At 37.0% G+C, this 13,350-nt stretch overlaps 1 protein-coding gene across 1 annotated transcript in view; it reads right to left on the minus strand.

The window, feature by feature from the left end:
- ADAMTS20 (ADAM metallopeptidase with thrombospondin type 1 motif 20) overlaps nucleotides 1–13,350 on the minus strand; it is a 194,035-nt gene that overhangs the window by 71,909 nt on the left and 108,776 nt on the right. The window contains exons 19-28 of the mRNA XM_024740424.1: nucleotides 8,988–9,114; nucleotides 7,239–7,449; nucleotides 6,942–7,106; nucleotides 6,278–6,442; nucleotides 5,177–5,296; nucleotides 4,240–4,347; nucleotides 3,029–3,193; nucleotides 2,643–2,933; nucleotides 1,641–1,802; nucleotides 174–350 (exon numbers count right to left, since the gene is read on the minus strand). Coding sequence (XP_024596192.1) covers nucleotides 174–350; nucleotides 1,641–1,802; nucleotides 2,643–2,933; nucleotides 3,029–3,193; nucleotides 4,240–4,347; nucleotides 5,177–5,296; nucleotides 6,278–6,442; nucleotides 6,942–7,106; nucleotides 7,239–7,449; nucleotides 8,988–9,114 — 1,691 coding nt within the window. The remainder of the gene's footprint in view (nucleotides 1–173; nucleotides 351–1,640; nucleotides 1,803–2,642; nucleotides 2,934–3,028; nucleotides 3,194–4,239; nucleotides 4,348–5,176; nucleotides 5,297–6,277; nucleotides 6,443–6,941; nucleotides 7,107–7,238; nucleotides 7,450–8,987; nucleotides 9,115–13,350) is intronic.

The following is a 13,350-nucleotide window of genomic DNA, read 5'->3' on the forward strand; positions in this document are numbered from 1 at the left end:
ATTGAATGATTCTTCTTTCAAACTATCAAGCCAAGAGGGCCAATGGTCTACTTTAAAAAAACATCAGAAGATAAAATATGTGCATCACAATTTATGAAGAGAGGAAATTAAAGTAAAAGGAACATAGAAAAACAAAACGAAACAGAAGGATAAAAATAAGAATACTATCGTACCGATTTCCATGGTCCCCGATGCCATGATACATCATCAGGGCAAGCATGCACATGACATTGTACCACACTAGGTGGCTTGTTTAAGATTTCACAGTTTTGCTCTCGTGACATTTGGCCATTGGGAAATAGACATATTACGAATCGTGATTTTATTCCTCCTCCACATGTTTGTGTACACTAAAAATAAGAAGAAAAATCAAAACTATGTGGCTTCAAAAAGAATATTATATTGCTTTATTCAATGTTGAGTACATAATCAGTATTGCTAGAGTTTAAAGTTATCCTTTCTTATAATCTTATAATTATAAGAAATATATAAGAATATATTTACATTCTTATATAAGAAATATAAGAATCCTTATAATTCTCAACATTTCTTCCTGGGTAAAAAATAAATCAAAGTTTTAGTTCTACAATTTTTTTAAAAAGACAAAATTTTGAGAATTGGTACTGTAATAGGTATTAACTACATAATGTATGGTATCCTATCAAAAGATGACTGTGTAGCCATGAAAGCTAATAAGGGAGATCAAAATTTATAAACATAGAAAGATGTTCAGTATATATATATTACATGAAAACAGCAGATGGCAAAGTGGCATGTATGGTATGAACCTATTTCTGGAACCCATACAGAACAAAAGTCTGGCAGGAAATGTATCAAATGTTAAAAGTTCTTTTCACAATTTTTCATTTTATTTGAATTTTCACTATGAGATTTAACTCAGAAATTAAAAAGTTACTTTCATTTTGGAAAATAGTAAAAGTACATTTTAAAGAGGTACTTCCTATTTATTAGCACCTGGTCAGAGTGTATCTTTAAACAATGATTTCCAAACTCCTTATGGAGAGAAAATATGTACTAAAATCATTCAGCAAAAATATCTGACTAATTAAATTAGGCAGTTTGTTTTATTCATCCAAAGCCAATATAAGTCTTTCTTCTTTCTCATGCATAATATAGGTGGAATTAGTATTCATTATAACCATTTTTAAAGCTATCTTCATAATCCCAGTGCCTAAAAGAATGCCAGGACATGAAGAAAGAACTCAATAATTGACAGCTCTCCATTTAAGATTCACCAAATGAATGGTTCAGCCTTCATTTGATATGGATATAAACATGCCTATATATCACTCTAATTGTCTATATCCGTCTAATTTTCTAAGAAATTAAAACAGTAATATACTACTTTTAGAGAGGTTTTAGTAGGTCACAGACCTATTAGCTAGCACAAAGGATTCTGTTAAAAATCTGGAGTATATATTTCCTATCATGAATGAGTGATTTATACCATGACACAATGTCTATTAAAAGAACATATTTTTACTGACTCAATTAAAAAAAAATCTTTTCTCTCTAGGATAGTGAAGTAAGATTATCCAACAGTAACAATATGAAATGCTTAACTTTCAGTCTTGGGAGATGTCATAATCTCCACAAGTTTAGGAGATAGTATGACTTACTTCTCCCCAGCTTCCGTAGCTCCACCGTGGACAAGGCCCCGAATCACAGTGCTTTGATTCTGGGGGTTTGGAGGCTGCATTGCAGTAACTGGCACTTTGTCCATTTTCATCCTGGCAAACCACAGCTCTACGCTGAATACCTCCAGCACAACTGCTAGAGCACTGAAAAGGATGGAACACAGGAACACACAAACTGCAGATTCCATGGCACAAAATTACATCAAAAAAACACCACAAAAAATCAGTACTTGGACTCAAATTCAGGCTCTCCACGTTAAAACCCCCCTCATTGGAATAATAATTTGAATCAAGAATATCTGTCAAAAAACACTTGGGTTTTTTTTTTTCAATACATAATGTGTTTTATTTAACCCAACATAACCAACACTTGGGTTTTAACTAGTGGTTTCATTAGAATTTGTTGATGGAAAGGTGAAGTTTTAAAGCTTGCAAAAGGAAATTCACCCTTGTCCTAAGTGTTAAGTAAAAAGGAATTAAAGTCTTCAGGTCTCACTAAGAAGGAAAAAAACCAAAAGATAATGTTAAGTTACTAAACTTTCACATTGTTTTTCTTTTTTGGTATCTTTACTCTCATATAAAATATGAACCACAGTTGTACCTTTTCTAGTAATCATGATTTTATTCCAGCTTACTGCACTGCTATCAGAGTAATTTCTGGGTTTTTGGGGCTTTTTTCTTCATAAACACTGGTAGTCTTAACACTTAAAAGATTTTCTTTTATTTTTACTATAATAAACTCTGAGATGGTTTTCAAGTGCATTCCTCTGTAATCATAATATCACATTACTGTATAATTCAATAAGAACTCTGGGGATTTGTAATCTGCATCAAAAATTGCTTAATCCTTTTAAGATTTAAACTACTGATCTTCAGAAAAATTTAGCATTAAAAGCATTTGATGTCATTACATACATATCTGTTAAAAGGCCATATAACATAACAAAATTACAGAATTAGTATAACTCAATAAAGAGGGCTTACTGATCCCCATGGTCCTGTTCTCCACTGGTTTCCTCTGATTGATGGATGGACCCCCTGATTTTGATTATCTTCTGGTTTGTGAGTTAATGGAAAATTCCTGCCTGGTAAATGGCTTGGCTGCTCAGAGGAACTCGGAAAGTGGCTGTATGTGGGAGGGCAGGCTGCCAGGTTACATTCTTGTTCTATCACAGGGCGGACTTCAGGGTCACAGTAATTCTCATTAATTGGCTGATGATAGTTGATGCATAAAACTTGTCGAGTTGTTTTTCCATGGCCACAGGAAGCTGAACACTGATCACAAATTCAGCCAATAAACTACATTATCTTAAATAGCAAGTATTATATTTAAATTTTTCATTTCATTTTTTTCACATAAAAATACTTACAGGTGACCAATTCCCTGTTTGCCACTCTCCACAAGGGCTAAAACAGACAGCTATTTCAGCTGGTCGGGGTAAGTGGGCACAATATGATTCATCTGCTATTCCATCGTGAGCATCACGACAGCTTACATAGCGGGCTTGATTCCCTCTTCCACAAGACACAGAGCACTAACAAAAATTGAATAATACCAAGGAGTTATACAGGACATTTCCACATCCCTTACACTTGGCTGTTGTTCAAATTTCTAAACCTCAAGTTTATTGAAAAAAGTTAAATTATAAATACTATCACCTGGCATCATTTCTGAGTCAAAGACAGGGCAGTGAATATCCCAATGAGTTTAGAAAATAAATTTCACAAATCAGATATTTGTGGTAATGAAACAAAATACTCAGCTTCTAGGAATATTGATTAGTTGATTGCCAAAATTTAAAAAAGAACAGAAAATATTTTATGTAAGAGAATCTTAAGATATCATTTAAGATAACTTTTGAAGACCTAGGTAATAGAGTAGATAGGCTCTCATAATTAAAATATTCAGAGAATATGTGAAACTTAAAAATATATCTTTCATATATTTTCATATATCTATCTTTCATATATTTAGTATATATTATCATATATACTAAAGTGAGTATATACTCCGAATAGATTAAAGGCTTCAGTTTAGAAAAACAACATGAATATGTGGTAGTTTAAATAAAGGCTGATAAAAAGCATCACATCTGCTTCTCATAACAACCTGGGACATAAATATTATCATCCCCTGAACTGGTTTGCAAGGCAGAAATAGAGACACAGATGTAGAGAACAAACGTATGGACACCAAGGGGGTAAAGTGGGGTGGTGGTGGTGGGATGAATTGGGAGATTGGGATTGAAATGTATACGCTAATATGTATAAAATAGATAACTAATAAGAACCTGCTGTAAAATAAAATAAAAGTTAAAAAAATAATCAATAAATATTATCATCCCCATTTGGTAGATCAGAAAATAGAGCTAGAAAACTTAAATTTCTTCTCAGAGACACAGAGCTCTTGAAAGGCAGAACAGGATTTAGTCATTAAATTATCTAATTCTAAACCTTATATTCATCAAAATACCTGAGAATGAATGCATACATTAATTTGGCAAATCTGTAGCAACTATTTTGTGGATGTCTGAAAGGCTCCATAGTAGAAACACTGTACCTCTTAAAGGAATTCACTTACTGGGGTCCAAGAACCATATCGCCATTGTGCTATCTTTCCCATGGGAAGGGCTGGTAATGAAGTGGCCCCAATTTTAGGGATAATTGGGCAAGGTGTAACAATACAGTCCTGTTCAAAAGAAAAATGGGTCTCACAAAACATCAATGAATTAATTAACATTCTGCTTTATACTAAATTCTATACTTCATTTCATCCTCCACATATATAAGTAAAGAACATTTGCACTCTAAACTACAAAGAAGCGATGTAAAGGTTTATATTTTTCAAAAGTACAAAATATGGGCTTCCCTGGTGGCGCAGTGGTTGAGAGTCCGCCTGCCGATGCAGGGGATGCGGGTTCGTGCCCCGGTCGCCCCCGTCCGGGAAAAAAGGGCTAGAAGTGGATAGTATGACTCTGAAGGCTAAAGTTTGGATGATTCTGCCTGATGGTTGAAAAGCAAAGAGTAATAGTCCTTCAAAAATACCACTAAGCTGAAACCTCCTGAATGAACACAGGAGGCTCCCTTAGGCAGTATGACACGCTTTAGAGGTTCAGCCTTCTGCAGTTCAAAGGATGGAAATATAAGTTAAATGAATGATCCAATGGCAGATAAAGAGTAAAAAAAATGCATCAATAAAGCTGGCAAAACCAAGAACAATATACTTTCTGATGCCCACATACCTTTTGTAAAAAATATTTATTTATTTATTTATTTGGCTGTGCCAGGTCTTAGTTGCAGCATGCAGGATCTAGTTCCCTAACCAGGGATTGAACCCAGGCCCCCTGCATTGGGAGCACGGAGCCTTTGCCACTGGACCACCAGGGAAGTCACCCACATACATTTTTAAGGCATAGAAGTTTAAATGGAAAAAATACGTATGGAAATAATTTTAACATATCAATAGTCCTCCTGTATCAAACATTTTTGTTTATAATCCATGAAGAGGTGTCCTTTACCTGCCTGTCACTTGGGCGACTAGCTCCATGGCACACTCTATCATCTAGCACTGCACTAAGTAGCTCATTGACACATTTCACAGCACGCATCTGGTACCCCTGTCCACACGTGGCTGTGCACTGAAAGAATATAAGCAGATACCAAACACCATTGTTCAAAAATTACATAAACTTAATTTTCTTTGTAAATAGACAGTTAAGAATATACTTTCAGTAGATATTTTTATTAGTCCTTTATACCAGATTCTAGACTTAAAATGAGCAAACTGAATCAACACACATCTTTATTCAAATTTATGGAGATGCTAATAAAATAGTGAAGTTAAAATGGACAATTATTATATCTTTAAAGTTATCATGTAAAAATATCAATAGAAGCCTGATATTTTGAAGGCAGAGTCAATACAGTTTAGAGAAACTAAATACTTTTCAAAATCGACCTGGTGCATGCATGTCATTTAATACGCTAAGTAAATTTCAAAGAGATAAAGGAAGAGCATAGGACAGAGTTAAAGGGCAGATGAGAGAAGGTTTCCCAGCAACTGTGGCAACCTGTGTAGGATAATAAGCTGCCCACCCTCATCCAGCAGATTCCTAGCCGCCTGTTTGGCAAAACTTCCCAACAATGCCTACTCTAAATACAGTAAAGATAATAATTTAGACACCGAACATGAAAATGTCTATAGTTTAAATAAAGCGGATGAAAGCATAAAAAGTTTTTTATTGAAGTATAGTTGATTTACAACATTATGTTAGTTTCTGGTGTATAGCAAAGTGATTCAGTTATTTATATATATATTCTTTTTCATATTATTTTCCATTACGGTTTATTACAGGATATTGAATATGGTTCCTTGTGAAAACATAAAATTTGTAGCATTTTTCTTAACAAAACTGAATTAAAAAGCAAAGCTAGAATATTTACCACAGCAACATTAGCAGTACTGACAAAATTGTGCAGGTAGGGATTTACATTTCAGGAATCTTTTTCCAAAAAAACACCCAAATTTAGATGCAGCCACTAAAGAGTGAATACACCACAAGTTCTGTGTTATTCTGTAATGATGGATTACAGTAGAAAAACCCTTATCATATACTCACAGAACTCCATGGTCCTACTTGCCAGGAAGCACATGCATGAAGCTCACATGGTCTCAAAGACTCAGGCTTGGTGCTTGGATCACAGAAGCCATCACTCAAGTGATCTTCATTCAGTTGACACCACACCTGCCGCTGCCTTGTTCCTTTTCCACATGTAACAAGACACTGTAAGAATACAACTGACCATTATTTTCAGTATTAGTCAGCACATATACCTACAAAATATATAATGAATGATCAATTTGCATATTCAAATACAGTTGAAAGACCATTCCTAAGGACATTTTCCCTTTACTCCTCAGAAAAATCAGAGATATACACGGGGTAAAATCAGCCATCCCAAACTTCTGCTGCCCAAATCCCAGTGCAACATCCATTTGTTCCAGAAACAAAGGTACAAAACTAACCTTAGAACAAGTGTATATCTCAGCCTACTGTGGACACTATGAAAGTGGTTATAGATTAAACATCAGTATGTCATTGTTGGCCAGATATTGTAAACAGTTAAAGAACGAACCATTTTTAAATGTTTTACTACCTTGATAAAGTTATTTACCACATGATAAAATAAATTGAAATATTTTTTTGAATTATATAGCCTTCGATTGCAAAGCTCTCCTACACAATGTTATAACAGTTCTAAGCCTCATGGGTTTAATGTTACCTCACTCCACTCACTAGTGGCCCAACTGGGACAGGAAAATTCATTGCAATTCTCAGTTGTCACTCGGGGAAGTTCCTGGCATTCTCTGTCAGCAAGACGGTGGCCAAAGTTATTTATACAGTAAGATTCTCGAGACCTCTCCCCTGCTCCACAACTCCTGGAACACTGATTAAAAAAAGAAAAGTGGTGACAAACGGACACAAAATTAAAATTTTAACAAAACTTTAGAGTGACAAATATTTAATTAGAGGTAAAAAAAAAGGAGCAACTTTTCTTAAGCAATCTTTTTCTTTGTACCTGGGACCATTCTGAATAATGCCACCTTGTTAAGACACAGTCACCATGGCAGGGTTCTCGGGTCGGAGGTTTAAGCTGGTCACCACAGTAGTGGTCATCTACTGGAACAGTATGTCCTTTATGAATGGAATACTTCATACAGTGGATGTCCAATGACTTATATCCTTGACCACAAAGGGATGAACATTCACTTTTGCCAATGATGTGCCACCTTCAAAAAATGATGTTATTACATTTAGGAGGTATGCCAATGAACACAATTTAAAAATGGATTCACAGAAACTCAGGCATATCATTCATCTTTAAAATTTTGTTGCAATTAATGGACAAGCTACCTAAAAATATTTGATGTATCATTGATTTAGGGATGAAAACTTCTTAGACATCACAGAGCCCAAACTTTCATTTTATAGATGAGAAAATGAAGACCAGAGGTGCTGTACATTCAAATGGTATGAACGCCTGACTTGTCAGAAATCTTACTTTTTTTCCAAATAAAATCTAACTTGCACTCCAAATACATAAACATGGAGTGTCTGGTTAAAGACGGAAGTAGGGAACCAGCTATACAGGCACTTGGAGGCAGCTTTGGAGGTCCTAGGAACCCACGCCTCCCGCTAGACCTTTGAAAACAACTAGTTGAGATCAAGATTGCTCAGTTACGTAGTAGAAGATTTAAGACTAGAACTGAATATATTTGACTCATCATCAGGGAGTGCCTCCCTATGCAACCTTTATTTGACTGAGGATCAGGGAATATCTGGGAATATGACTACATCAATAAAGATAAAGCCTTTACAAGTTGGTAAACTTGGTTTTTGTAAGGCATATCACATTTTCTCATTAACTCAAGTAATCTATTTTTAGACATGTTTCCAGGGAAAACATTTTTTTCCACAAGTAAAATCTGCCAGTTTGAGCCACATTATCTCAATTACAGTCTAGCAATCTCTCAGACAATATGAGTGCACTAGTACAGCAGATAAGAGAATTCATGGAGTTCCTTTCCATCCCACCTGCACCTCAAGGGTTTCACTGTGCTTCACTCTACTGCAATGTAGAGGATGCACCTTGTACAGGCTGTTCTGTCATTAGCCTTTCACTATAGGCCTTCAGATACCACCATAAATACATAAAAATTCTCATCCTTGCTGAGTCAAAGAGGTTCTGGCCATCCCTGAAAGTTGACTGTCACCTGCTATATGGGGGTTATTGCTCTTAGCTTCACTCTAAAACCCATCACAGATAATCAAATAACAAGAATTTTAGAAGAACAAACTTTCTGCCATGATCTAGGATCACGTTCCTAACGTTTAACGGACAAAATGCTGATAAGATATAGAAATCAATTTATTGATTAATCCTCAAACTTTAAAAGTTTATTGGTTCATGAGTTCAATGAGAATTATAGGATAGTGCTACAAAATGTATTGTTTCAGATCTTTAAACCGTAGGTTTTCAGATTAGAGTTTTCCTGTATTTATTTTACAGACAAATTTGATTCGATTTCTTACACAAAATATTGAGGCCTCTATACTGGAACTCAGCAAATACTATGAATAAAAAACTCAAACCAATTGCCGAGTTTCACAATAAGTTAGTGAGTCTAAAGTTTTTTAACCGAAGGGGCAAAGGATAGACATTAATTACATGTCCACCCTGTGAGAGGCACTACACTAGATGCTTACATCTTACCTCACTTACTGATTTTAACCTGGTTACATTATACATTATTTCTCTTTTACTTACCTTAGTTCACAGTCTGTATTGCACCTTTCAGTCACCAACAATGGAAGTGGTAAGTGGTCACATCTTTGATCAGACACTACCATATGATCACTCTTACGTACGCAGATAATTTTTCTTCTATGAAGACCTTGGCCAAAGCCAAATGAAAATTTAAAATTAAAGGAAAATTCACATAAGGAGATGTTGCATAATCATTGACTTCTGCTAATAGCCTGAAGGATTAAGCTAAGAAAGCAAAAAAAAAAAAAAAATTCCAACATAGCATACAAATAGGCTAGCATATTGATCTAGTCAGGAATGACTTTCTGCAATAAGCAAGCTGAGTCCTGAAACACTGAGGAGTTTGCTTAGTAGAGAGACATAAGGGAAGGTGGGACAGGTGTGGAGTAGAAAGAAATTTATTATAGCTGTATTGAAGTGTTGTTAATAGAGAACTGAGTGGCCAGGGTCAGTGCTGACGATACATGATACAGGATACACAATACATGATACACTACACCCCTGTTCCCCATTATTTGCTTCCCTTTTCCCTGTAACAAAATTACAGTCTCCACTTGCTACAGTGTTACTATAACTTCCTATAGGAGGAGCAGACTTCGCTGCCCATTGACATCAGGCTTATGACAACCACCTGTAAGGGGATGTGACCTATTCCAGTTCCAAGCAGAAGCTCTAAAAGCCACGGTATGCTTCTGCCAACTCTCTTTCCCTTTTCCCTCCGTCTCTAAAATAGCCTTTCCCAGATGGGGCTGATCTTTCAGCCTGGAATCATGAATGAAAAAGGCAGTACTGACAGACTTTAGTTCATAATAATGGATCAATTGTAATAAATGTGCAACACAAACGCAAGATGATAATAATAGGGGAACTGGGGAGAGAGGGTATGGAAGAAGGGGGAATATGAAAATTTTCTGTACTTTCTGTTAACTTTTCTATAAACCTAAAACTTCTTTTTTTTTTTTTGCGGTACGCGGGCCTCTCACTGTTGTGGCCTCTCCCGTTGAGGAGCACAGGCTCTGGATGCGCAAGCTCAGCGGCCATGGCTCGGGGGCCCAGCCACTCCGTGGCATGTGGGATCTTCCCGGACCGGGGCATGAACCCGTGTTCCCTGCACTGGCAGGCGGACTCTCAACCACTGCACCACCAGGGAAGCCCTAAACCTAAAACTTCTTTAAAAAAATAAAGTCTATTAATTTTTTTTTGAAAAATGACATGGATGCAGATACCAAGCTGGAGAAGAGTCAGAGCCAATTAGCAGCCAACACATAGTATGAGCGAGAAATAAACCTTTGTTGTTCTAAGTCATTGAGACTTGGTGGTTGTTTGTACGGGGCATAACCACAGCAAAAGCAAACTAAGAGAAGCCACAGGGGCCAGAGTAGACTGAACTTTGCACTTCCTGCAATGAGGAGACAGGAATAAGTTTAAGCCATCAGTGCCATGATCAAATTTCTGTTTTATCCAAGTTCAACTGTATACTTTCAGTTAGTTAAACATGAACATGCATTTTTATCTCTGCTCCTTCCTAAATACCATCTGAGGTAACTATAAAGAATTTTGAAAAGGCAAAAACCTGAAGGAACAAAAAGAATAAAGAAGGAAACACAGTAGGCAAGAAAAGGAAATTCTGAATATGAAAAGAAGATGGAAATAACTATTGTAGTAGAGCCAAGGAAGCTGAAATCTAAGGCCGTGGAGGAAGACAGTAAGAAACAAACCATTCATGCCACAGAATCCAAGCAAAGTCCAGGAGTCAAAAACACCAGGTTCCTCTAAAGAGGTGAATGTGTGAGGGGCAGGCCTGAAAAAATGGAGAAGTGACTGAATACTATTTATGAAGATCGGTCAGACTCCTACCTTCTCATTGAGAGCAGCACTGTCCAATAAAAACATGACGTGAACCATATGTAATTTTACATTGTCTTGTAGTGACATTAAGAAGTACAAAGATAGAAGTATCCAAATATGCAAATAGGATCATTTCCACCTGATAGCAATGTAAACATTATTGATGATGTATTTTACATTCTTTTTTCATACTAAGTCTATAGAATTCATTGTGCATTTCACACACATTTCAATGGGCTAGCCACATGTGGCTAGTGGCTACCATATTGGACAGCAAAGCTCTAGAGAAGGTGAACTTGAGGGCACAGACACAGCAGCTGAGGGAAGTTAGGGAGTTGTACTAAAAAACGAAGTTGTACTAAAAATAGGGGTATTCAGTAAAAGTTCCATACTGAATGATGAGACCCAGGCCCACTGGGCTCTCCCTCCATTTCCCTCTGGCTCCAAGCCAATTTTTATGGTTTCTCCCATCCCCTAACTGACCATCAGAAGATGGGAGAATTCCTCTCTTGGAAAACTCTTCAGCCCAAGAAAAAAGGTCAAATGACAATGACATTTGGGGCTTCTCCCCCAGTGACACAAGAAAGGGCTACTTAGAGATCCAATTACTCTATAATGAGGGTTGACTTATCTAACCAACACAGGACTTTCAGTTAGTACTTTAGTCTTAAATATGAACAAACAGCAAAGGATCAGCAGACACTTTAGGAAAGTCACTCACACAAAAGAGACCAAAAGAAGCAGAAGCAAAACAGAACTAAGATGAAATAGACATGTCAGGGGGCAGAAGAAACTTACAAGACTAAGATTAATACTCTCAAGGACATGGGTATTGCATCCATGAAACAAAAGCAAGCTGTTGAGAAGAAACATTAAGAAAACAAGGTACATTTGGAGAGGAAATTAGGAGATAAGAGATCAGTCCAGGAGGCTGGATATCCAGACAATACCGTGAAGAAATTATCAAAGAAATCATGCACAAAACTTCTCAAGTCAAAGAATCTATGTTTCCTGATTGGAATGCATCCTAATTACCTAGGAAAATAGACGAATAAAAAAGCCACACCGACACACATTGTCTTGATAGTCCACACCACCAGAATTAAGGTGGGGAGAAACAAAACTTCCACATCAGGAAGTGTCATATCCAAGCACAGGAAATCAGAAAATGAGCCAGAAAACAAGATTTTCAACATTCTAAAGGAAAAAAATCTAGTTTAGAATTTTATATGAGCCAAGCTATCAATCCAATGCGCGAATAGAATAATGCTATTTTCAGAGAGAAAAAAAATTTCAAAAACCTGCCTCTCTTTCTCAGGAAAGTACTGACAGATATGTTCCCCACAATGGAGGAAATAAAAAGAGGAATTCATAGGATTTAGAACACAGGGAATCAAATACATAAAAAAGGGAAAGTGCATGATGACAGCCGTGTAACAGGCCTGAAAAGCAACACGGCCAAGTTAGAGCAGGAGAGAAGAGGGCCACAGGAGCAACAGATGAGGGAAAATAAAGGAAAAGTGAAACTGATACCTTGAATAATGTGCTTCAAAATATTAAGACAAAATTTATAGCACTCACAAAAAGTTGGGGGACTGATCATTTTCAGTATACAGGAAACAAGTTAACAAAACTGAAGAAACTTCACTTTAAAGAAACCCAAAAGTTACACACACACATCAAAGGAGCTATAATCATAGTATATGTTGTGGCAATTGATTTAATAGCTCCTTTCCTCCTGCACACAAGAGAGCTCTCCTGGTTCAGACTTCCAAACTATCTCAGAATGCCTCATCCCACCTTTCATTTGGATCTTGTTATTTTTTATTTGGTGTGTTCCCCACATTTTAGAATGTTCTTTCACTCAACTGTTACTTAGGTTTCTTCTAGCTCCCCATATCCACTGCCACAGACCAGCTTACCCAGTTATGCTGGAATGCTTGTCCCAGCTCCCCAAACCGAAATTCTCTTCTATAAAGCATAACCAGGGTCTTTCGTCAAAATGAATTCCTCCATCTCCTGTGTTCCTAAAGCTTTGTTCCTACTTACAGCGTTGTCCCAGTCAGCCTGGCATCATCTATTTCAGTCTCCCTCCCCGGAGACACTGCTCAAACAGGAATGCCTGTTTCCATGCTATCATCTGGGCACCCCTGTCCCAACACCACAGGACGAAGTCTGTGCCTTTTTTTGAACGGGATACCACAATTTCTTTGGCACCTTGAGGTCAGTTTGTTAAAATGTCCCGCATGTTTCCATCATCTGTGATCACTGCCTCTGGCCACCTACCTTCTCTCAGCTCTTTTCCATACTGTTCTGATCTGCCTCTCTTCTGACTCACTGCTCCCCTAATTGCCAAAACTTGTCTCTAGTCCCCATCGGAACTACCTTTCCATTCTATACAAACTTCCCTATATCTTCCCCTTTCACCTCCTCAAACTGCCCCCTCCATCTTTCCTGGGGTCTTCTCCGTGCATACCTGTAGCATTGCATTTACCATTTAAAACTAAGGTGACCT

Source organism: Neophocaena asiaeorientalis, unplaced genomic scaffold (genome assembly GCF_003031525.2).
Source record: "Neophocaena asiaeorientalis asiaeorientalis breed wild unplaced genomic scaffold, Neophocaena_asiaeorientalis_V1.1 scaffold340, whole genome shotgun sequence".
NCBI lineage: Eukaryota > Metazoa > Chordata > Mammalia > Artiodactyla > Phocoenidae > Neophocaena > Neophocaena asiaeorientalis.